The sequence below is a fragment of the Wyeomyia smithii genome, chromosome 1 (assembly GCF_029784165.1).
Source record: "Wyeomyia smithii strain HCP4-BCI-WySm-NY-G18 chromosome 1, ASM2978416v1, whole genome shotgun sequence".
In the NCBI taxonomy this organism is placed as follows: domain Eukaryota; kingdom Metazoa; phylum Arthropoda; class Insecta; order Diptera; family Culicidae; genus Wyeomyia; species Wyeomyia smithii.
In genome coordinates, this window is record NC_073694.1 from 30,877,341 (window position 1) to 30,902,784 (window position 25,444).

General features: G+C 39.0%; 2 protein-coding genes and 1 long non-coding RNA gene across 5 annotated transcripts; 2 read left to right on the forward strand and 1 right to left on the reverse strand.

Moving 5' to 3' along the window:
* The first annotated feature begins 1,320 nt into the window (after nt 1-1,320).
* LOC129729868 (integrin beta-PS) lies at nt 1,321-10,834 on the forward strand. Of its 3 annotated transcripts, none has more exons than XM_055688745.1 (8): nt 1,321-1,531; nt 3,248-3,735; nt 3,796-4,024; nt 5,208-5,292; nt 7,853-8,287; nt 8,349-9,100; nt 9,163-9,637; nt 9,702-10,834. In XM_055688745.1, exons 2-8 carry the CDS (start codon nt 3,261-3,263, stop codon nt 9,765-9,767), a joined length of 2,517 nt encoding a protein of 838 aa, XP_055544720.1. In that variant the 5' UTR covers nt 1,321-1,531; nt 3,248-3,260; the 3' UTR covers nt 9,768-10,834. The 3 variants fall into 3 exon arrangements, with proteins under 3 accessions (XP_055544720.1, XP_055544712.1, XP_055544728.1); XM_055688737.1 differs by lacking the exon at nt 5,208-5,292 and adding an exon at nt 4,190-4,274 and having other exon boundaries at nt 1,322-1,531; XM_055688753.1 differs by lacking the exons at nt 1,321-1,531; nt 5,208-5,292 and adding exons at nt 2,013-2,509; nt 4,190-4,274.
* Nucleotides 5,225-15,871, reverse strand: LOC129729887 (uncharacterized). The gene is made up of 5 exons (XR_008728752.1): nt 15,746-15,871; nt 15,250-15,352; nt 15,056-15,177; nt 5,428-5,578; nt 5,225-5,368 (listed from the first exon to the last, which is right to left on the reverse strand). It is a non-coding gene; the product is annotated as an uncharacterized LOC129729887 (long non-coding RNA).
* A 5,318-nt stretch (nt 15,872-21,189) lies between these two features.
* LOC129717601 (uncharacterized) lies at nt 21,190-24,651 on the forward strand. Its single transcript, XM_055667619.1, has 4 exons — nt 21,190-21,849; nt 21,933-22,134; nt 22,767-22,922; nt 22,994-24,651. Exons 2-4 carry the CDS (start codon nt 21,942-21,944, stop codon nt 23,320-23,322), a joined length of 678 nt encoding a protein of 225 aa, XP_055523594.1. The 5' UTR covers nt 21,190-21,849; nt 21,933-21,941; the 3' UTR covers nt 23,323-24,651.
* The last annotated feature ends 793 nt before the right edge of the window (nt 24,652-25,444 follow it).

Genomic DNA, 25,444 nt, shown 5'->3' on the forward strand with positions numbered 1-25,444 from the left:
ATAAGTGTCGTTACTTGAACTGAATCGATGAGTTTGATAGTGTTCTTTCATTTCAAAATTTCAATTTTTCAAATTAGAAGAATGAGGTATTTATAGCCTTACAAATAACAAATGCTAATGAACAGGTCCTTCATACTTTCAAATTTTCTTTGGAGAAAATTTGTGTCCCCATAAGATGTGATTTTTTTATATATACAATGTATATAAGATCAACACTTTATTCATTGGGCACTAAAATTTGAACGATGTGTTTTTGGAAGCTCGGTGAGAACTCTTTTTGCTCAACAGGCTATTAGGGTTCTGAGAAACGGTACTTTAAATCGATGAACTAAAATTTTCAGTTTTTATAAGTTTCTGGTAAAACATGAAATTTCGGTAACCAATTTCCAGAAGAAAGATTGAGAAATTGTCTTGACCTTATTTTTCTTTTCTACTGCATAATAAGCTTTCACGAACAAAGTCAAAGAGCGTACAATATTTTGGGAATGCTTTGTGCTTAACGGTGCAAATACTTGAACCGGATGGGTCAGCGAGAACGAACAAATTTACCATTTTGTTCAAGTCAAATCTGCTCAAATATATATTTGTTTCTGTAAAACCCTGTGCCGTTTTTATATTTAGTGCAAACAAAATAAATTCAATTTAAAAGCAGATCAGCGGATATTTCTAGTTAATTTCAACGGAAAACGGATGACCTTTTGCTGCGTTTCGATCTTGCGTCCATTTAAAATGTGTCTAGTGAAATTCGGCTCTATAAATAAAGTTCATCTATTTTCATTCATCAAACCATTCATTCAACTTCACTTTACAACATACCGAGCTCGCTCGCATTCATTATCCTGCTTAGGGATGGGAAATATCGACTAAAATCGCTATCGATAATTATCGATAATTTCCCAATTCTATCGATAACTATCGATAATTATCGATAGTTTGACAGCTAGAAGCAGATGCAGAGAAAAAACAAAATGTTGCTTCCGTTGTGGACAGGAACAATATTTAATAGTTTATTCGCACACATCGTTCACACTTATGCAAAATTTCGCCATTGTCGGTATGAGTTAAAGTGAGCGAAAATGATTATCTTTCAATTTTCTAACAATTTTAAAGAGGATTTCGTGTGAGAGCGAACAAGCATCAAAGTGTCTTTCAACACTAGTAAAGTCAATTTATTGTTTTCAGTTCTGGCATCATTGTGGAGTATGCATGCCACCGCGAGAGAATTATCAATAACTATCGATAACGCAGCAAGCTTAACGATTCTATCGATAGCCGGCAACTATCGATATTATCGATAATTATCGATAGGTTTCCCATCCCTAATCCTGCTCATTCCGTCAGTTTCCGTCGCAAGAATTGGTTTTGCGAAGACTTTTTTCTTGATTTGTCGGCTATAAATATTTTATATTATTTCTTAAGAATGCATTGAAACTACATTTTTAGTTTCGTCAAATCGTGGAAAGAAAGTGCCTTTAACTACTGGAAGTTCTAGTTCATAGCAAAAGGTGCTTCGGAGTGTGCCACTGTCGGGGTAAGAATGTGGAAAAAAATGACGAATTTGTTCCGTTTTTGGTGAATTCGGGCTGCGGGAAAATGGGTGTGTAATAGTTTTCTTTCGATAAAGGCAAAGAAAATGGAGTCCGCAAGTCAAAGTTCTGCGTAAAGGTGGTGCGAACATTCTGCGTGAAATGATAATGTCCTGTTTCAAGAGGTTTTCAATTGTTAAAAATGGCGATCCGTGCGTGATTGTGTGGGCTGAACAAGATCGGAAAGCAAAGGCGGAGATCTTCCCTTACGCTGCACGAACTTGTTTACAGGGATCTTATCTTAGTCTAGCTTATCTGGCAGCACCTTGAGAACTGTTGGTTAGTTTAAGCATCCAGCAGATTGACTGTCACCGGTCGAAGTCTGGAAAATGGTTCTATTCATAAAAAATCAACCCTTCTCGCGCCAGATGTTGAATCATCATCATCGGTTTTGATATCTACCGTACAGTGATCTTGGCGTAAAGCGAGCACAGAAAACGAAATGAAACAGTCAGCATAACACACTGAAGGCGTCATACACATACATAGATATCAGAGCTGTGGGCTGAAGAAAAATCACGACAGGAAATGCAGTGAAAGCTTGCGTCATATGTTGATTTTGAACGTTTGTAAACATATTTCTCTGTTGGTTAGCCCACAGTCGAGCGGGAAAATATAATCGTCACCACCAATTAATATAGCGCGAACTATACGCGATCACATTCGATAACATTAGCAGCAAACGAAGATCGCAAATAAACCAGTTATCGTACTATACAGTCAACCCATCAGCCCACGCCTTGTTGAGTGGAACAGAAAAGGGTTACTGATAAAACAAAAAGACGCTTTCGAAGAAAAATTGTTCGGCTGCAGTTCAGTGCCACTTAAAGCTGATTCAGATCACAACCATCGACGAAAGCACGAGCAGACGGGCGACTCATGCAGATTTCTGCGAACGAATTGTGCGACTGAATACACTTGACGTAAGCTAGAGAGATTTTGTAAGGCATGATCATGTTATTATGAAGAGTATGAAGAGTGAATCATTCCGGTGTATCGTAAAAAATGTTTAATGTTAATTGTTCTTGATCGAAGAATTGTATGGAATAGCAAATTTGAACTATCAATTCAATGACCAGGATTCAGTCGTTCAACTACATACGCATTCAAGCAAAAACACATTGGGTACCCGTCAGCCAAGCGCATACATATTGTAAAAAAAAGACAATGATGTTGAGACTAAAATAAACAAGGTGTACTTTTTTCCAGTTAACACCCAGTCACCTATGGTTAGATTTTTGGCAAAGTTCGATTATCGTTACTTTGAACTAAGTTCGAGTGGATGTTTTGATAATAGAAAGAATTGAAAGCATGTCGCACAGCAGCAGCGAAATAAACTGCACGAGTCATAAGATTTTGGCAAACTTTTTATTACTTTCAACTAAGTTCAAGTTGATGTCTCGATAGTAAAACGAATTGAAGAGACACCGAATAAAGTTCTGTAGCTATTCTCAAAACAATATGAAAGAAAGTAATTAAACGTATCATATTGATTTAATTAACATCGATACCGCCATTAGTCACGAAAGCGCTCTTCATCTTCAAGTCGAAACGATAACAATCGAAATCGTTGGCAATTGTTAGCCCGACCCCGCAGTGACCGAAAAGAGGTCTGCTCCAATTATCATTAACCCTTCTCTGCTTTTTGATTGCCATTCCAGATAATCACCGATTATGATAGCAATTATTATTAAGAGCGAAACGCTCCTCGCCCTAACCGCACTAGTGGCGGTTTTGTGTGTGAACTTCTCCGCCAGCCAATCTTCTTCGCAGTTGACCTGCCCGGGGAAAACGACCTGCCGGGAGTGCATCCAAACGAGTAATTGTCGCTGGTGTACGCAAGCGAACTTCAGTAAACCCCGATGTCACGGACATGATATCGGATACTGCCCGGAGGAATACACCGTTGACCCGAGCAATGAAGCGATCACATTGATAGCCCGAGAGCTGAGCAAACCATCGAAGGGTGGCGTAGCAGTTGCAGGGGGTGGCTACGAGGCCGAGATGTCCTCTAGTGGCGGTTCACACTGGTCCTCATCGTCATCATCGCACTCCAGCTCATCTCATTCATCGTCTGGAAGCATGAGTGCCAGCGGGCAAAACATTGTACAAATCTACCCACAACGAGTGCAGCTGAAACTGAGATTGAGTACGTTCGGAACAAAATGAAAACTTGTTTCCTGGAGATAACGTTTTTTTCCTTCTTCAGACGAAGTCTATCGATTGGGTGTAAAGTACTCTCAAGCTGAGGATTATCCAGTTGATCTATACTATTTGATGGATTTATCCAAATCCATGGAGGATGATAAGGAGAAACTATCCACTTTAGGAGCACTATTAGCGGATGAAATGCGCAGCATTACATCTAACTTCCGGCTTGGTTTCGGATCCTTCGTGGACAAAGTCCTGATGCCCTACGTATCAACCGTGCCAAAAAAGTGAGTACACGGCTCGAAAGAGCCGAGTTTTCTATCGTTTCGGTTTTCTTTCCAGGACATCAGATTGCGTCTCCGGTCATGCTCTTTGTGATTGAATTCATAATTCCATGTGCTGTATGTTTGTTTTGAAAACTAATGTGAACCCTTTATCGCTACGACTCGCAGACTGATCAACCCCTGTGACCGTTGCGAGGCCCCTTACGGCTACAAGAATCACATGTCGCTGAACGTGGACACGGATCGGTTTTCCGTAAGTGGCGAACAGAGACGCCCAAAAAACGTCTCGCTATTCTACCGTACTGTTTATAGTCTTCTCGATGGTAGTTTGTAAACTCGTGGGAGGGATTCTAGTTGTAGGAATATAGCATACAAATTATTTCGTATTTTCAAGGTTCATGAACTGTTTGTTATGTTTTTAGTTTTCATTCATTCGCGTTAGTCTGCATCTTATTGGGGTATTTCATGTTCTCCACAAGTCAAATCACTTTTGTTTACAATTTCTGGTAGGATGGTTGTTTGGTTTCTCTCGATCATATCTGATTCATTTTAGTTTTGGGATAAATTTATAGAAAATCGTTTTTTGTTGATTTTATATCTATTTTTATTTGTTTTAATTTTGTACTGTTGTTAGGAAATATTCAGATTTATGACACCGTGTTCGATGAAATAATATGTGATCAATGTTTTGTTGTACTTAACTCGTTGAAATTGTCTAGTAGCTGTTGTACGTGCTCGAAAAATTGTATATTGCATGCCATAATGTATGTTTAGTGTTTAACGTTTTATGTTAAGATGATGAGGGTGCAAAATTGTTATTTCTATTTTTAATTCACCGAGGATTTATTACTGGATAGGTAATATCCATCGAAAATCTTTGGGAAACGTTTGCTACCACTGTACAGTTTATTATGGTAATTTCCTTCCAGAGTTGATAATGACATGTGAAACTTATTTTATTATACAGTAAGTTGTCATAGAACAGCAGATGTAGTTAATCAAATAAGGAAAAGCTTGTTGTTATAAATGGCCTTGGACTCGAATCAACCGTTATCATTTCCGGCATTGGGACATACAAGTATTCTAGCATGACTGCGAGCTCGTTTCATTCAAACTCATTAGAATATCTTTCGACTGAAAATAAAAACAAGTGTTAATCAAATCGTATCCTACCTTTACGCCACAGTTTACGCGAACCATGTCCACAATGCGCGGCTCCTTACGGCTATCATAATCTCATGCCTCTCAGTATGGATACGTATCGTTTTACAGTAAGTTTTGTTGATCCACCCTCCTCACAAAAAAAAAAAAAAAACGAAAAACCAGACCACGTGTAGATTTCCTTCCCTAAAATTTGATTATACAATTAACTGTTCCGTTGAATTTAATTTTTATTGTTTTTTTACTGCTCAATCGTCTATAATCAAACACATTCCCAAAACAGCAGCTAATTCCTCCTGTAGAACAAACCGGAAAGCTGTTATCATGCGAAATAATCATGCAAACCAAAATGCCAATCATATCGCTTCGCTCGTCAGTTTAAGCCGTAGTATTGTTCTGTAAAAAAAGGTCAAGAAAAAACTTAAAATTACCGAAAAAATATTGACAGCTGTGCTTTTGCGAGAACAATCTGACACTCTTAGTTGTCTTTTGTATTATTCCGTGCGGAGAAGTAAGGTTGACCTCATATACCTGAAGCTACATCACCTTTGATGAGAAAATTCATCTCTTGACCGATATTATTACACATTCCGTTTCAGGTCAATACTAGGTTTTAGTAACCAAAAAAAGCGCAATACATGGCTTGATACTATTCGAACCTAAAAAATCACAGGAGAGTTGTGTGCAAAGCCACGACCGCAAGGTTGAAGTAGAATACTTTTACAGGAAAGATAACCCGGCTGCTTGCGTGTCAGTCGTTTTTCCTAGCAAATAAATGTTGACCGCTCATTGGCGGTATTGAAAATTCTGTGCAAATGAAGTTGAAGTACTACTCAATTTCAGTTTGCACATATAAATACGACCTCACTGAACAGGAAAAGAACAATCTCTTTGCGGCGCAAACAAGTTTCAACAGTCAGAGTATATGTACATGTGAATTCAAATTAAGATAATTAACTTTTGGTTAAAGCTCAGAACGAGAAAATATTAAATCTTCAATTCATTTGTTTGGTTGTCCTAAAAATGACAGTTTGTTGTTGAATTTAAAATCGGATATGACGCTGATTGCATCTCTGTGTTACGCCGATAGCGGGAGTTATGGTGAACTTGCGTATGACGAAGGCATCGTATTACCTGGTTTATTGAATGAAGAAAGAGGAATATTGTAAAATTTTGTAAACATTTAACTCAATCAATTTCACCAAATCGTAGTCAGGCACTCTGATAACAAAGTTGAAGGCTGCTAAGCTAAGATACACGGACAACATGCACTGTGGAAGCTATTTCACATTCAGTAAATTAGACGGGTGCGACAGATTAAAATTGCTAGGATCTAACACAGATTGCTTGCTTGCGTTGTCAAAAACTATTAACTTTCAATGACTTGTTTATTTGCCTTGAAAAAGGCATTTTGATTTTCAAAATTGGATTTCCTGATGGCAATCTTCATGCTGCCCCAACACGGGGGGAATAATGGCAGTATAGCGACACACGCTGAGAAGAACCGCGCTGCTCCTGAGACGTGGTGATCAACCACAGGGCTAGTGCTGCTGTTAAGGAAGGACGACTGCTGTTGTCGCTGTCTAGAACTATTATGAGCGACTTTGGCTGAAACAGGCACTTATATAGGCCAAATAGCATGTTTTCAATTGCAAGGTATATGATTCTGTCGACCGTGCTTGGGAAGCAATCATATAACGACTAATCAGAGGTCGAATTTTTCGTTTTGACAAGGCTTGACTATTTTCAATAGTACAATAGTGTGAATAATAAAATTACAACTATCTTCTTTTAGGAAGAATCTTAGAAGATTTTCCAATCTATTGCTGCAAGAACGAAGGAAATCCATCTAATACTAACCAATTTATTAGCATTTGAAATTGGACATATTTTTCACTTTTTTCGGTTTTAGATTTTCATTTCACATCCCTATGTAGCCGAACTTCCTGAGAGAAGTATTCTACTTCAAAACGCTAACGAGAGACGCTCGATATTGAACGATTTAGACGGCTCAGTCCGCAAATTTCGCCAACAAAAATTTTATTAGTTTGTGTAAGGCATCATAAATTTATGAAATTGTACAGAGCGCTGATCAGAAAAGACAATGACTCGAATTGACAGCCTACAATCAGTAATTGATATGTCAAATCTTTAGAATCAACTTCAGGATTCAACTCATTACTAGATCATCCTGTACTTTCACGAGGCACACCTTCACCGGTTTTACGTATTAGGCGGTTAAGACCGGATTTTCTTCTGTAACTTAGACTCGAAAATTTTATCCATCTCCCCATTCTTTAATTCGTGAAACCTCGTTTCCTAGGTAGATTTTAGTAATGAAAAGTCCCGTAATTTTGTACAAATTCCCTGCACCAGCTTCCAGCAGCCAAGATAGAGTCAGAGTGTCGTACGATGTCGCACTCCACATCTCCCAAATCATTCATATTTTGCACCTCATCCAGTACACATTATGAAGCACGCATTTTTTTTTTGTTGCATAATATACTAACACTAATTTAAGTACCAAATGCCTAAAATTTCTAAGCTTTACATGCATGGGGAACCGCTTGGTAAACGGCTTTGATGTTGTAGCTTTTGGTTTGACCAGTTGAAGTTCAATATCTAAGTGCGAATGTGCTAACCAAGCCCGTTCCGTTTCGTGACCAACAGGAAGAGGTACAGCGGGCGGCCGTATCAGGAAATCTGGATGCCCCGGAGGGTGGTTTCGATGCGATCATGCAGGCCGTCGTATGCCGTGAACAGATCGGTTGGCGCGAGAAAGCCCGCCGTCTGTTGGTGTTCTCGACCGATGCCGGATTCCACTACGCTGGTGACGGAAAGCTGGGTGGAGTTATTACGCCAAACGATGGCGAATGCCATCTGGATAAAACCGGACGCTATACACATTCAACGATTCAGGATTATCCGAGCATTTCGCAGATCAATCTGAAGGTGAAGCAGAACGCGATTAATGTGATCTTCGCCATTACGCAGAACGAACTGTCTGTATACGAGCGGTTGTCTAAGCTGGTGGAGGGTTCTTCGGCGGCCATGTTGTCCAACGATTCGTCCAATATTGTGTCCTTGGTGCGCGATGAATACAATGTAAGTTTTAGGTGTAATAATCTATGATCTATGTTACCAAAAGTGTTTGTTTTTGTTTCAGAAAATATCCTCCTCAGTCGAGATGAAAGACAATCGTACGGACAGCTTGATTGAGGTCAAATACTACTCACGCTGTCTCGGTAATGGACCACTGGTACAGACAAATAAGTGCGATGGTCTCAAAGTCGGGGATATCGTTCAGTTCGAGGCTCATATAACGCTGTTGAAGTGCCCGGAAAATCCCAGAGAGTGGGATCAAGTGCTGCAGATCTATCCTGTCGGAATCAACGAAAGTTTAACCGTGGACATAGAAATGTTGTGCAGCTGTCCGTGTGAGTTACCGGGTAATCCAGATTATAAGGAGTACGCCGAGGAGTGCAGTAATGTGGGTACTTATAAGTGTGGAGTCTGCGACTGTGACGAATTTCACCATGGTCACAAGTGCGAGTGCTCGGCCACGGATATACACACGGAGGCAGGTTTTGCTGATGCATGCCGGCAGACGAACACCTCGATTGAGTGTAGTGGACGAGGACAGTGCGTTTGTGGAGTTTGCGACTGTGACAAGCGAGTAAATCCGGAGGAGATAATTTCGGGAAGTTTCTGTGAGTGCGATAATTTCTCCTGCGACCGGCACAACGGGCTACTTTGTTCCGGACCGAAACAGGGTATCTGCTCCTGTGGGGAATGTATCTGTGCGGAAGGATGGACCGGTGCTGCCTGTGACTGCAAAGCTACCAACGAGAACTGTATCCCACCCAACGGTGGGGAAATTTGCTCTGGTCATGGCACGTGTGAGTGCGGTAGCTGCAGGTTGGTACCATGTAGTCTAATGTTGTTCCAGAGATGACTGTTTTCTCTCTCTCTTATTTTAGATGTAAAATTACGGATGAGGGACGATTTTCCGGTCGTTTCTGTGAGAAATGCCCAACCTGTTCTGGTCGTTGCAACGAGTTCAAACACTGCGTCCAGTGTCAGCAGTACCAAACTGGACCTTTAGCTGATCCATCGGACTGTGCCGCGAACTGTACTTTATTTACACCAATTCCGGTGCAAAAGGTGGAAATCGACGAGGAAAAGGATGACAATAAGTGCACCTTTTTCGACGAAGAAGACTGTCGGTATGAGTTCTCCTATAACGATAGTGGCGAAAAGGTTGTGGTTAAGGCACAGGAAAAACGCGAGTGTCCCCCCAAGGTCTACATGCTGGGCATCATTCTGGCCGTCATCGCAGCAGTAGTTTTGATTGGTTTAGCGGTCCTGCTGCTGTGGAAACTATTGACTACGATTCACGACCGACGCGAATTCGCAAGATTCGAAAAAGAACGAATGATGGCTAAGTGGGATACGGTAAATTTCCTAATGTGACACACACAAAAAACACAAAATAATTATTCAATGACTTTTTTTGCAGGGCGAAAATCCCATCTACAAGCAAGCGACAACGACATTCAAAAACCCAACCTACGCCGGGAAATAAACTCGAAAGTGCCTACAAACGTTCAACAAAATTTGAAATCGAAATCATACTATCTGGGGGTCTGCTTCTGGGGACAAACTGCCACCTGTGCAGATCGCCAAGCACAGAGTTGCGCCAAACTAGTCTTCATTTATTTACTTCCATGCTCTATTTATAATAATTATACATAAAACATGGCGAAAGCCTTAATGGGCATGGTGTGTGGCAGTCAGTCCCCCATTGCAGTAAAGTCACCCAGGACGTACTTTTCGTCGAAGCGAAATGCTGTTGATCAACATTAAGAATTAGGAACTATATGAGCCTTAGCAAAAGTGCATTAAGCTTACTGTAAGCACGCTAAATATTTGAATATAAAGTCGAAATTTTAGAAACATGAAAAAATATAGCATACAATACAACATACAAACGAACATACTTATATGTACTTATGCGATAGAAAAAAAGCAGCAAGTTCATATATAACAAAGCCAAAATTTACTAAGCAATAGAGCCACAAATATAAGTGCGGTATTTAATTTCTAGTATAAGTTCGCTGCCATTTTTCATTTTACGTTCACAAGTTTGTTGTACTGATTAAGATTTTAAAGAGAGTGGAAAGAGAAGTGTATTAGAATTATTTTTACACACATACACACACAAATTGTTATGATGAAATAACATTTTACGGATGATAATCGTATTAACCTTAACTGTAGAGGATAATGTGTCAAATTTTTGTTTTGTTAGACAGTTAATTGTAGTGAACGAGAAAACGAAACGCACACTTTTGAAACGCAGACCGGGTTAACTTATTTTTGAGTCGTGAGTGTGTGAAACTAGTATTTCGTTGGCTAACAATCGAGAAAATAACACTTACTGTAACCGTTAATAAATACGCGTGTTTTTTAGTTTAGAGGAATTTTGTAAATAATTTTATTTTTTTACTTTTTCAACTGTGGGTCTCCGGAAGCGAGAGAAAAAAAATCAGATGTATTAACAAATTAGTTTGGAGAATAATCGTAGTACAGAACTAGTGATGGGTTCAATGACAAATAAATTTAACAAAACATAAATAATAATAATAAAAACACTGAGTAAATTTTCACTTGTCCCGAGAACGCCCAATTTTTTACTTCAATCAATTAATTTCCATATGTTTACGGCATGCGCATGACATTACATTCGTACAAAAGCATTAGGTATCAGGTAGGTCGGCTAAAAAGCCATGGCTATAACGGCACGTTCCCCTCACATGTGGAGGATTTGTGCCTAACCGCAGGAACCTTCTCATCATTTACCTGACAAAAAGGGAAAAAAGAGATAGAAGAAGAAGGAAGTATTAAGAGTAGAAGAGGAAAAAGGATAAAGAAAGGATTGAAAACATAGAAAAAGCATGGGATATTTGTGTTCTAGGAATTATCCGTGACAAACCATAAAGTTCGTCTTCCTAGTCCTAGTCTCAGCAAAAATTTAGAAGGCACTAGAGTTCTTTCCCGCAATTAAGAACGAACTGAAGGATATTTTTCAAATCAAGAGATCTATATTCAGATTCATTTATGAGATGACGACCGAAAATCCTGTAACGCAGTTGGGCAAGTCTGGGACAACTACATACTAAATGAAAAGAAGACCCATAATCGCTCTCACAGAGGTCGCAACCAAAAGTATTCGAACGATGCATGCTTGCTAAATGATAGTTCAAACTACAGTGGCCAGTTAGAAGTCTTATCAGCACACTGCAGTTCTTTTTCGATAAATTCAAAAGATAGTTACTAACTTTTACAGATAAGCTTGGTAAATACAATTTTGTTTGGCGACAGGAGTCAAGATTTGTCCACAACCTGTTATGCTCAGATAAAGCCCAAAAGCAGATCTTTTGTTTTATCCAAGACTCAGGAATAGGTACCGCGGGCTCAGGACCCACAAAATTATTTGATGCACCACTTCGGGCAAGCTCGTCTGCCCATTCGTTGCCAGCAATGTTAGAGTGTCCAGGGACCCAAAGAAGATTAACAGTATTCATGATGCTAAGTTCTTCTAGACAAGTGCGACACGCAATGACTAGCTTCGACCTAGAGTTGTGAAAACCAAGTGCTTTGACAGCAGCTTGACTATCAGAACAAATATAGATTATTTGCCCAATTACCTTTTGTTGGAGGGCTGCCAGCACTCCACATATAATAGCAAAGATTTCAGCTTGGAAGACTGTGCAGTAGATACCCAATGAAAAAGATTGTTGCAATCTTAGTTCACTCGAGTAAACTCCGGCTCCAGCTTTTCCTTCAAGCAGAGATCCATCCGTATAAATAACAATATGATCCGAAATTTCTCTTTCTATGCGGCCTGATATCCAATTATTACGCACAGGTAAAGAGGTACTGAAATCACCATGAGGAAAACTCACAGGAAGAGTCATATCACTTGGAGCAACTATAAGTTGGTCCCACGAGAGCATGTGTGACCACACACGTGAATGGGAATTGTTATTATCGATATCATAGTGCCAAAATCCATTTGCTTGTAACCGGTATGCACATGAGTAGGCTTCCTGTTTCAAGAAAATTTGCAACGGTTTTATACCAAAAAGAGCTTCTAAAGCAGCAGTGGGTGTTGTAGAGAATGCACCAGACAATGCCATTAGACACATCCGCTGTAGATGGTTTAACTTTGTCTGAATGCTACTCAGCTCTCCCTTTTGCCACCATACGAGACATTCGTACGCTAGTATTGGTCTTATAATTGCAGTATAAATCCAGTAAATGTATTTAGGTTTAAGACCCCAGCTTTTACCAATTGTTCGTCTACATTGTCCAAAGGCCATGCATGCCTTTTTGATTCTAAAATCGATGTGAGCAGACCAGTTAAGTTTAAAGTCTAGTATTACTCCAAGGTGTTTAACTTGATCTGTCACACAGACCTCAGAGTCAAAGAAACGAAGTGGACGAGCTTCAGTGATTCTCCTTTTTTTAGTGAACAATACAAGTGATGTTTTATTGGGATTTACAGAGAGCCCAACTTCACGACACCACTTTTCAGTTTCCTTTAGAGCCTGTTGCATCAGGTTAAAAATTGTGCTTATACACATTCCAGTAATCATAACAAGATAATCATCAGCGAAGCCATAAGAGAGAAATCCTAAGTTATTTAGTTTTCGTAACAGACCGTCCGCTACGAGATTCCACAGCAGAGGTAACAAAACGCCTCCCTGGGGACATCCTTTGATGCATTGTTTTCTTATGAACGTTCCTCTTAGCGATGAGTTCAAATAACGATTTTTTAGCATCTCATATATCCACGTCACGATAAATGAGGGTATTTCATGAAAGTATGCCGCATCAACTGTCAAACACTGTCAAAAGCTTCCTCAATATCTAAGAAAACTCCTAAACAGGATTGCTTCCGTGAAAAGGCCTTTTCTATATCATGAATAACACGGTGTAAGAGAGTAATTGTAGACTTTCCTCTTTGATACGCATGTTGCATTTCATGAAGAGGTCGTCTGGACAAAATTTCATTACGGATGTTATGATCGATAATTCTCTCCAAACATTTGAGGAAGAACGAGCTCAAGCTGATTGGCCTAAAGCTTTTTGCTTCATCATATGAGGCACGTCCCCCCTTTGGAATAAATTTGACTTTTATTTCTCTCCAGGATTTTGGAATGTATCCTGTAGCAAGGCTGCAAGTCAAAATCTGCTTTAAAATATTTTTTAAATGTTGGAAGCCTCTCTGGAGAGACATGGGTATATTCCATCAGCTCCAGGAGTCTTATATGGCAAAAAACTATCCAAAGGCCATTTTATTGACTCGATTGTTATCAGCCGACGAGCTATCACCCATGTGTCCGAAGGAACAGAAAAGTGATCGGGAACGTCATATTGTTCCAGCTCTAAGCACCCCGGAAAATGTATTCTAAAGAGGTTTTCTAGAACCTCTCCATCATTTGTACTAAAATTTCCATCTTTATTCTTTATCGAGTTAATTTGAAAGTCCTTAGATTTCGCTAAAACTTTATTAAGTCTGCTAGTTTCATTCACACTAGAAATGTTTGTGCAGTGGTTTTTTCAACCCCGTCGTTCAGAGGATTTCAGAGCTTTTTTATAGGCTTTCCGAGCTGTTTTAAAAGCAATGATTCCCTCTGTACCGCGTCTGTTCCAAGCCCTTCTGCAATTCTTGCGTAATTTTGCAAGTTCAGTATTCCACCAGGACGTGCCTCGTGTTGATTTAATTGTACGTAAGGGACAACTTTCTTCATAAGCCTCCATGATGTAGGATGTTGTGATTTCAATAGCATCGTCTAGATCATGTGGGCTTTCCAAAACAGATTCATACCCGTGAAATTTCGACGCTAGAGCGTCGACATAGGCGTCCCAATCTGTATTTTTTGGATTCCTGAAACGAGTTACCTCTAAACAATCATTTAGAGGCTCAAAGAATATAAATCTATGATCAGCCAATGATTCTTCGTTAGAAACCCGCCAATTGTTCACTTCATGAATAACATTATTTGTACAGAGTGTTAAGTCTAGCACTTCCTCTCTGTAGTGGCTTGAAAAAGTTGGAGCATTTCCTATATTTAAAATATTCAAATTCGTAGAACAAAGATACTCCATCAGGTCAGAGCCCCTGGGATTTATATTTGAACTACCCCAAATTATATGATGGGCGTTTGCATCAGTGCCCACAATTAAAGGTAAATTTTCATTTTTACAATAAGCCACAACTTTTTTGAAGTCTTCCGTGGGAGAGGCCTCATCGTGTGGAAGATATGCAGAGCAGTAGACAAACTGTCTATTGACGTTTTCGATTTTAACATCTATTTTGACAACACAGATGTCCCCCGTAGTTAAATTGGAGACAAGAGTAGCATTTATTATTTTATTTATGAGTATGCATGCGCGTGGCATAATTCGAGGATAGTTCATTCCACTTTGCCTAAAAATATCAAAGTTAGGATTTATTAGATTACCAACATAGAAGTTTCCATGTTTAAAGTAAGGTTCTTGGACCAACGCAATGTTGGCAGTACCTGTTTGAATTATTCTGCAAAGATTTATGGCTGCTGTTCGTTTGTGTTGGATGTTAATTTATGCTACTTTGATGGCAGACATTGCAAATCAAAGTATCACCAATCTAGGATCCAACAACCCACCAACAGTTAGAAAAACCTTTGCAGCGTAATCCGTATTGTCGATTATCGTACTTATAAATTTATAATTTAAAACTGATGATTTTGTCAATATTTTTAGAGAGAAACTTTTGTTAGTCCATCTTCCTATGTTATAAGAGTTAAAAATTCTGATCCATACCTTGAATAAATGTGTTGTATCCGCCGTGTCGTCCAAAGAGTGAATTAGAAGCACGCAGATTTTCAACGTTTCACAAGTGATGAAGACATCTATGATGGCCGTGATGTGTTTTTTTAATAATTCTGTAAGCAATGAAGTCTTACTGCTCCTGGTTGACTTAAGAGATGAAGTAACACGATTAAAAATCAACTTACATGATTGTTTGTTGATTACAGAAGTTATGTTCTTGATCGCTGTTTGCTCCTGGAAAAACATGGTGTTTTGTACGAACCTCATGCATGGGATTTCGAGTACTCCCTTTACAATAACAAGATTCGCATTATAAATATTGATGACATTATTCATGATGGTAATTTTGGCCGTTTTTTGGGGGATTTTCATGTTCCCTCTCAATGGGCACGACATTACCAGAAAAATTTGAAAAATTTATCTCCCTGTATTCAGGAGTAATTTTAACTATTTTCAGTCTGTTCGAAACAGAGGATATTGGCGTCACAGTGGTTAGACCTGAGGTATTTTTGTGACCTGTGACAATAACCTTGTCTTCTGCTGGGACTTCCTCACAGGATTTTCCAATATCCTTAGAGGCTACACCAGCTTCTAACAAGGTTTTGTGGCAGTCGTCGGTCACATTCTGCCTCTGTCTTCCACTACCGCCATCGCTCTTGCCGCCTCCATCTCCCTGCTTACCATTCGATTGTGACACAGGTTTTTTTGGACGTTGTTTGCGTATTCGAGCATCACCGAATTTATAGTCTAAAACATATTTATTCTTTTTAATTGATTGAAGGGACACACCATCAACTAGACATATGTTTACGGCATGCGCATGACATTACATTCGTACAAAAGCATAGGAAATTTGCATTTTTATTTTCGTTCCAATCAAGTCGAACGTTCTAATGTCCCCTTTTTCCAACTTTTTTGCTAAACAGTTCGTTTTTTTTAAACTAAACTCTCAAATTTTCTGTTCCACTGATTTACAGTGTTACACTTAGTGTCCCCATGAAACATGTAAAGGCGAAAGCATAAGTTACAAACATGATTGTATAAACGAAAGTGCCGCTCCAAAATGTTTAAAAAAATATTTTTTTACAATGGAAAGAATTAAATGCTACTAGCTTTCAAACCTTTGAAAGAAACATGGGCAGTGTGTTACTAAACAGATTTTTTACAAGATGAAACTGAGATCGGTTTTAACTTTTTAAGATAACATTAGTCATAACTGACTAATGCGCCTTATAAAATATTTTAGGTAAATTTATATCATTTTTCACTAAATAAAAAGTCTCGAAAATCTCGAAGACTGTAAACTACAGAACCGACAAGGCACTCACCGTTATGGTAAATGACACGCCAAATCAGAAAGTTCTAACGCAAAATCAGTAAGCGCTCTCATAGCGAATTTCTTTATTCTCAAAGCCCACCTGGGGATGTCTGTCGCCTCTTTCTTGCATCGTGAATCGCAATGTCGTTTCTCTATTCCTGCGTAGATTTACACTGACCCAGTTGAATAAAGAAGTTCGCTATTAGTTTGAATGTGACATTTACAGTTGTTGGCTCTGTACAGAGTATTTTGAAAATAGAAGGTATGATCCACCGTACAGTTTTTCACTAACACCAATGAAGTAGTTACGCCAATCCATCCAATTTTCTATAAGGCAATCCACGGGTGACGTTTCACTGCTTGTACGTTTGTTATTGTTGCTGTTTTTCAAGCTGCAAAACCAAAACACGACCATAACCGAAGTTTTTTTTTATGTCAGCAATAATATCAAAATTGTTGTATTTAGGATTGGCACTCGCGATACTAGAGCTACCGATCGGATAACATTTGTTTTTCACGCTTCTGGGTCCGGATTGCAACCAAGTTGCGACCCATCGAACATACATAAAACTGTCATAGGTTGAAAACAGACTGAAATCAGCTGATCGCAACTGTCTCGTGGATTGCTTCATGGTAACTATTTTATGCTGATATTTCAATACATATGTCATGACCCACCAATCATACCTTCTATTTTCAAAATACTTTGGGCTCTGTCGTGAATAGGGCTATGCTATAAACGTCAAATCCGATATATAAGTCGCGTTACCAAATTTTATAGCGGTACCACTGACATTGTGGTACCACTGACGTTGCGGTACCACTGACACCGCAAATCACGACAAAATTTGCCAGTAATGACAATCATTATTGTGATAATTTTGGTAACACCATTTACACGTTTCGTTTTCAAGTTGTTTACTGAACAAATGATGCCATATTGCCTTAAGATTTTGAATACGGGATACTCATTAAATGTCAGACCCCTGGTCGTGAACATCACTGCATGTATCAAGCGCATTCCGTTTGCCCCATTTCACAATGCAACGAAAGGTAGTACAAGATTTTCAAACTGGAACATTTATAACAGCACAGCTCTATTTCTGTCAGTTCGACAGTGACATGGTGAGCGTGAGTCAATCTAGCATTGGGCGATACGACGGAGAGTATCGATACTTCAGTATCGATACCCGAAGAACCAAAAGTATCGAGATACTCAAAATATCGGTCAAAAAGTATCGATACCAGAAGTATCGATACTATAGCTGAGATCATTTTTTGAATTTTTGATAAATACATTTACTCAGGGTGGCCACTTTACCGGAAAAACGGGAAAAGCGGGAAAAAAGCCGGGAATTTTAAATCACCGGGGAAAGAATACGGGAAAATCGGGAAATTAGGCTTCACGCCGGGAAAATCATCCTCCTTCATGTCTGCCGCTTTATTTGTTCAACAGTTTCTGAGGAAATGTCAACATGAGACCCTGTTTTTTTATGTTTACCTAACTGGCATGATTCTGCCGGATAGGGGAAAGCTGGTTGTTGGTTTCAGTTAAAGTCGACAGCGGCTTCGCAGCAAGATCTGCGTCAAATAAAATCAGTCTTGATCAGGTGGATAAATTTACTGTTCCGTAACATATATTGTCAGATTTTAAAGAAGTCAAAAAGTTATCAGCGTTGCGGGAGGCGTATTGAAACTTCTTGTGAATAGTGTTCGACATCGCATCGGGGAGAATCCGGTCAAAAGTCAAATAGGACCGGAAACTTCGAGCCTCGATTTTATTTCGAACCGGACCGGAACGGAGCTACCCGGTTTGTACTTCCCGATTTTTGGTATGATTTTAACCACAAGCAGCAAAAAGCAGCAAAAAATTTTTTTTCATTCTGTGTTGGACCTTTTGACTACTTGATTTTGTTGGGGAAAGACGCCACCTTGAAGAGCTATTTGTTAAAGATTTCTCAGATTTTTTCTATATCAAAAACAAAAAGTAGCTAAAATATTTTTTTTTTCAAATTGTTTTTTCAGAGTGTCAGTTGAATTTATTTTACGGACCATGAGAAAATTTCTTATACATTACATTTACCCCAGCTCGAAAATTTTAAAGTCCCAGGATCGAAGTTTTTCGAAAAAAAAAATTGTTTTGAAATAACAGATCTCAACGTTTCATGCATTTTGCAAAATGCATCTAGACAGTTTCATGTGCATTTTTTTCATTGGTCACTCTGAGGCTCTTCTTCCCAAAGTCCACTTGAAGTTTTGCCTGAGGACATTTTTCTAGAAGACAAAAACTCTATGCCCCAACTCTTGAATTTATCCCACGCATTTCATTGGCATCCTGATACAGAAGCACTGCAAGCTCGAGAGAAGGTTGACAGAGAAAGATGCAGAAGAAAGCAAAAAAGCGCGAGAAGGCAAAGATTGTCAACGATTTGGAGATAAAGAGGGCGAAAATTGTGCAACAGATCACCATGAAGGTACTTGCTAAAGTCGACAAACAGCTAAACACGATGAAGGAGGAATGTTTTTCATAGTTTTGTAACACTATTTTTGCAAGGCACAAATAAGCATGTGAAAATTGATTTTTTTCTCATATGTTTTAAAAATGAAACACCGGGAAATTTCACTAAATATCATCGGGAAAACCGGGAAAAAACCGGGAAATTGAAAATTGATATTGAGTGGCCACCCTGAATTTACTGAAAACCAGTATTCGATTCGCGAAAATACAGCAAAACTATTTGCTGAACAGAAAACAGTAAATGAATGGTTGCTGGAATCCAGCAAAAGAATTGATATGTCAAAAAATTTACGTCAAGCTGTCATTAGTAAAACGCGCCAAATCGCTGCGCAGCTGGTACGGGATCATCGCTAAGCTCCTGATAGCGAATATGGGACCATAGCTAAGTCCTTGTTGGGCTAGATGAACTTAAAAGTTGAAATGATAATCATACATCTCTAGTTCAACAGTAATTTGCCTATGATCCGATGGGCGGATGGAATCTGGTGCCTGACGAAAACATGGTTCCCTTGAATTAACTGGTTAACCAGCAAATTGATTTATGCTTTGCTGAATGAACAGCAAATTGTCATAGCTGACAACCAGCAAGTTGTATTATGTTTTACCGAACATGCAGCAAACGACCTGTCACTTTTATGCAATTGAGCATTACTGAATAATTAGCAAATTTCATTTTGCTGAACAGATTGCTGGAAGCACAGCACACCAAAAATCAGCAAAATTTTGGTGGTTTCCAGCAATGAAAATTTGATGTGCCGACTTTTTGTTGTTTTTCTGGTATCTATCCGCATTCTCTAGAGCAGCATGAATCAAATGACTTCACAAACAAATACATACAGGTAATGCAGAAATTCTGAGCTTTGGCAAACAAATGAATTAAACATCTTATATCTTCAAGATTTGTGTTCACTGGCCCAATGGGCTGGAAGCTCCCGTCTTATTTGTATAAATTATTGACACACTTCCATATTAATTGATGAGGAAGTTGATGCGTAAAAAAGTTAGATATGTCAGCGAAAATAAGATAGTGAAGTCTACCGCTGAATTTTTCTAACTAATAAATATTTTTTTTTTTTTTCACTTGTACTCTAACTTGTGTCGACGGAAAGCATGAGTTAGTTTCCGCTTGCAAATATTCGATCTGAACAGTGTAACCAGAAAACTTATATTTGTTTTTAAAATACAGTCAAGTTTCGCTCGTTGGGCTATGTTTAGTTGGGCTACGTTTTAGTTGGGCTCCCGCTCGTTGGGCTATAGCCCAACTAAATCGAAGCCAAACATCATTTCTGATAACGTTGAATTTCGTTTGAGGGGTTTGTGGATGCATTTTAACGCAGAAAGTAGAATTAATTGAAATAAAAACAAATGAAGCTTAGTATAAATGTAAACAAACAATATTTTAATCAATTGTCAGAGAAACAATATAAGTTTTGTGCCTTAATAATGCAACGTAGAGCTATGCCTATTCTTGAAAGTATTTGAGAACACGTTATTATTTAGCACTCCTATTGGCTTTAAATGTGTGGCTTAAGTAAAACAAATTTCGAATTTGGCCCTATGCTGCGTTTGGCTCAGATTTTGACAGTTCGTTTGGCTCACAACATTCTCTCTATCTATTTCTCCATCTAAAGCCTGTAGTACACTCTTTGTCTAATGGTCAAATTTTTGACCTTCTGACATAATGGTCAAATTTATTTGACATCATGGTTGTTGTTTGCCCGTGTTTGCCTCATGTTAAAATTGGAGAGTGACAAATAATTATCTTCGACCAAATTTTTATCTGTCAAAAAGTGCCAAATATTTGACGCTTGGTCAAAGAGTGTAATACAGGCTCAAGTTTGCTAGTGCAAATAGACTTGTGCGATACTTATACTGACAGTGGCAGCTTTTCAGTGGTTCCAGCTCGTATCAACTAGCTGGCATCTCCATCCGATTTGCTTTGCTTTATCGCAGCCAACATCGCAGCGGTTCTACGATGTGTGGGCTCCACTGACGCTGACAGACAGCATAACATAGCGTATCAAAAGTGGCGGTGATCTCGTGTACACATTAAGATGTTAGCCCTTGTAACATGTCAGCTAGCTGGTCCGTATGCATAAAAGAATATCGATACAAATATCGCGTTTTTCAGTATCGATACGGTCGAGTATCGGACGCTTGTGTATCGATCCAAAAAATCGAAATATCGTCTCAAAAGTATCGATATTTCCGATACCGATACAATATCGCCCATTGCTAAGTCAATCTCAATGAGCATAAAAGAATACTAGGTATATAATAATATCTTTAATACTCATTGAGTCAATCTGGAGAAGAGAGAAAGAGCGCGTCAACAAGATTGTGTGGAACGGGGATTTGTTGCGTTGAAAAATCAAGCCAGGAAAAATCGGTTTTCAAATTACAACACAGCTCGAAGTTCACTCGGGACAGAATAGGAATAAGTTTCGCTTCTAGAGTGTTGAAGTGAGCAATCGAACATAATTATCTTCGGTCCAGTTCAGCTTGATATCGTGAAATAAGTTTCAGCTGGAAAACCTGATTGTCGCCACGCCGAATCGGAAGTTTCGCGAAAAGAAATACAAATCTAGAAGCACCAAATTAGGCGAAGCTGGAACACAAAACATAGTTGCGATACGTAGACAGGTTTGGATGAAGCCGTGAAAGAGCATAAGGGGGGAATACTAGTAGTGTTAATACTAGCACCAATACTATCGCCAGTGTTACTAGAAATTCAAGCAGAACTTGTAATTATTCACGTTCTTTGCCTTGTTCCATGAGTATGAGGTGGTGAAACGCTAAGAAGAGAAACAGTCTACTTTCCTTTGCCGTTCCTGCATTGATGTTTTCGATCGAATGAATCATAAATAACATACGTTTACATTCTTCCAACGTTCAGTGAATTACCTTACGGAGTATTACGTTGCACATTGCATTTTTTCTTGCTCGAAGGTAAGTTGGGGTGGAGCTCGGTTTTATTTGTGTGCTGCTTTTGGAGTGAAGCTGATTTTTTTCTCTAACGTGGCTTCCAACAGAAACATAAAATGCCCGGAAGTGGTCCCGTTTATCAGCCGACGACGGTTTCGTACGAAACACGTCCGGGTACCGGTGGAGGCAGCAATGGCGGCGGAGGAGGACTACTGGCCCAAACAGCAGCCGTATCGTCGCTGAAGATGCTCCGGAAACCTGCTGCCCAGGTGTCGGTGCTCATTTTTGGACTTATTTCGCTGGCCGCAGGTAAGATTCAATACGATTTTACGGTGCAGTGTTTGAAATAATTTTTAAAATTTTATTGCGAATTCGACTGCGTGGTAGTGGGAGGGCTTTGTGTGGTAGTTACATGATTTTTCTCTACCTGGGGTGTGGAAGGTCATGGTCACTTCCGGAAAATGTAGGTAAAGCTTCTCAAGGCCCCGTTTGAATTGCGCCGTTTTTAGGGAAATGCTGCGTTGTGCGTAGAGATAAAAGTTACAGTGGCTTTTTGTATGCATAATAAATGCCTTTAGGGAAATGCAAATGCCGGTATTTATAGAACATGAAGGAGTGGTTTGAAGTGTGATAGGACCTTGTGTAAACTATGTTTTAGTAGGTATATGCAATGTGATATAGGTTGAAAATGTGTTTGAAAATAAAGAACGGCATATGACGGCCGATTATTGTGATCAAACAGAGTGACAATTCTCAACGTGGTTAATATAGTTTATAAAATAATTAAGGCTAATTCAGTTTATTATAAAACTAAGTCGATATCAGCAAAACATACCTATTATATTCTGTAATACATTGCGATTAAATCATTCAACCGAAATTTGAAATATAATAGCCATTTTGTCTAAGCAATTCTGATTCCAATTCGTTCAATTTTTCAGGCATCGCAATGATTGCCAGCGGTTCAGCTGACTACAGTGACACGGAACAGCATCCAGAAGCCCACCCGGACGGTGACAGCATTCCAGAGGAAGAACTTGATATTGGCCTGATTGTGGCCGGGGTTTTCATAACAATTCTTGGATTCTTTCTACTCGGTAATAAAGTTGTTGTTCGTTATTATCAAACCCCAAACTAATGTTTGTCCTGTTTGTTAATACAAATCAAGGTCTCTATGTTAAAGTAGCTGATTGGCGCCGGAACTGTGTGTGTCCATGCGCTTTGACAAAGAAGCAAGGTCTGGCCCGGCAGCTGCAGGGTAACAGTGGCGGACAGATTCTGGCGTTAAATCCTAGCACGGATCCACTGGTGTCCCATACGCAGTACGCACCTGTTTCGGAAATTCCGACCCGTCAAGAAGATGAAGAACGGCGGAACCTGATGCCAGACAATAAAGATTCCTGCTTGAGCAGTGCCGAGGAGTCAGACCGGATGCTGGACCCCGACCCAAGAATTGTACTTCGACCAATTGGTGGAGGCAATGTTGAAGATGCCTAGGAGAAGGAGTATGACGACGATGATGAGTGGTAATTGGAACTGAGAGGAGGAAAGAATATCATCTCGTTATAGTTTGACTACGGGGACATGCTTGTAGCTTTCTAGCAACGTGACTGGGCCGCAAAACTTAAAAAAAAAACAGGTAACCAAACAAAGTGATGAGATTATTTTGATGTTTGATTTGTTTAGAAATTTTGTCTTATTTATAATTGGAGAACAAGAGAAATAAGATATTCTATGGTTAGTGACACAACGACTGGCTTTGATGCATTTCGTGGAGTGCGATTTCGAATTGAAGTTGGAACCGTCTATTGTGACAAAAATGAATAATATTTAAAAATATTTTACTTCCTTAACTTAGGTTGTTAGAAACAGCAGCATATTTCTATTACACCTCAATTGCTTGGGGTTTTACCTACCCCAAAGAAAAACACATGATCTTTTACCTCTCTTGCAGTTTACAGTTTTTGTAAGAGAAAAGTAAGACGATTACTATTCCGTCCAACTCTACAGTTGCGTTATTTTATTATTGATAAATGTTTTATTCGAAATTCTGATTCTGTCTGCTAAAACATTGTATTCCATCCAAAGTATTTTTACAGCTATAAATGTATTTCGGTACTGACTTGAGTATAAAATAACGTTAGTTTAGTTGATTTTGCGACGCATTTAGCTACTCAACTGACAAGAAAAACTACAGTACAATAACGTACGAATGTGTAACATATTGGCACATACAGGTGGCAACAATGCAACCATAACAAAAGTACTTAATTTTTTGCATTTTACTAACCTTAGTTCAAATTTAGATCGGAGACTAATGTCACTAGGAAAAGAAAGAGAGTGCAATTATACATATATTTATTCTTTGTTCCGTTCCATCGACAAAATAGAAAACGTTTGCTAAACACACATACATTCAAAAACGTACACAGACATAGTTACGTCCAATGTGCACTGTCCTTAACAACGTAGGTATCGTAAGTCAACGCGAAAGCAGGATGGATTTTGATCGACGCAAGTGATAAAACACAGAAAACGAAACATCATTAATGCTAGACAGCAGTTGCAACAGAGATAGCCTATATAATAGTTGTAGTCGCGACACCCTAGTGCGGAGTACAGTTTTAGAATATGAATTATATTTTGTAAAACTAGCAGTTAGTAAAGAGAATCACTTCGGAACGATTCACATACACAAAAACACAAGTAAAGCGAAACACAGAAACATACGAAGCAAACAAAAATGGAGCAAAATGTGACACCGAATTAACTGTAACGCATACCCCAATGATTATTGGCAATGAAATTGATTATAGCCTTGCGAAAGACTGTGGATTTCGTGGTATAGAAAATATGAGAAACTCACTTTGATTTTGTCATCTAGGGTACCGTAAAACGGGGCGAATAGAAACAAAACTTCCGAACTTGAAAAATGCGATTTCAAGTCTTCGATTACATTTAAAAACCATGCAAAAAATATTTTCTTCGATAGTTCAATAGTAAACAAGTCCTGCAAACCCATTTTTGGGTTAGCAGCACTACTGTCGGTTTGCTTAAAAAATGCAAAATGGGGGCTCAAATTCTGAACGTTTCCGAGTACCAAAAAACTTTGTCTGTGGAAGCCATTCTGCTTCACTTAGAACTTGTTCGTGTGATATACTGGGTCGGTAGTTAAGCATTTCAAGTTTTTACGGTGAATTAAAGGATTGCCGTAAGGTATTCATCACCACGTTACCTATGTTTCATGGAAAACTCGCGGTTCTCAGATTAACGGGGCGAATAGAAACAACGCCGTAGCGGCTATTTTTTGTACCAAAACATGTGGATTTGAGAAATGCTATGATGTTTTATATGTAAAATGATGTCTGGAACATGTTTTGTGCATTTTCAGCCCATCATGGTCAGGACTTACTAAAAAAAAAGTCCAAAAACGTATTCACTCCGCCTGTTGCTGTTAAGATTTTACGCAAAAAAACTGTTTCCTTGTCAAGCGGTTACGAAATAAAGAATCAACTACTCTGTGATAAATCAGATGTTACCTTTAGACTTCAATCCAGTAGACAACCACGCTAGTTTCCAAAAACGTGATGAGTCTGATTTATCTGCTGCATGATGCTCG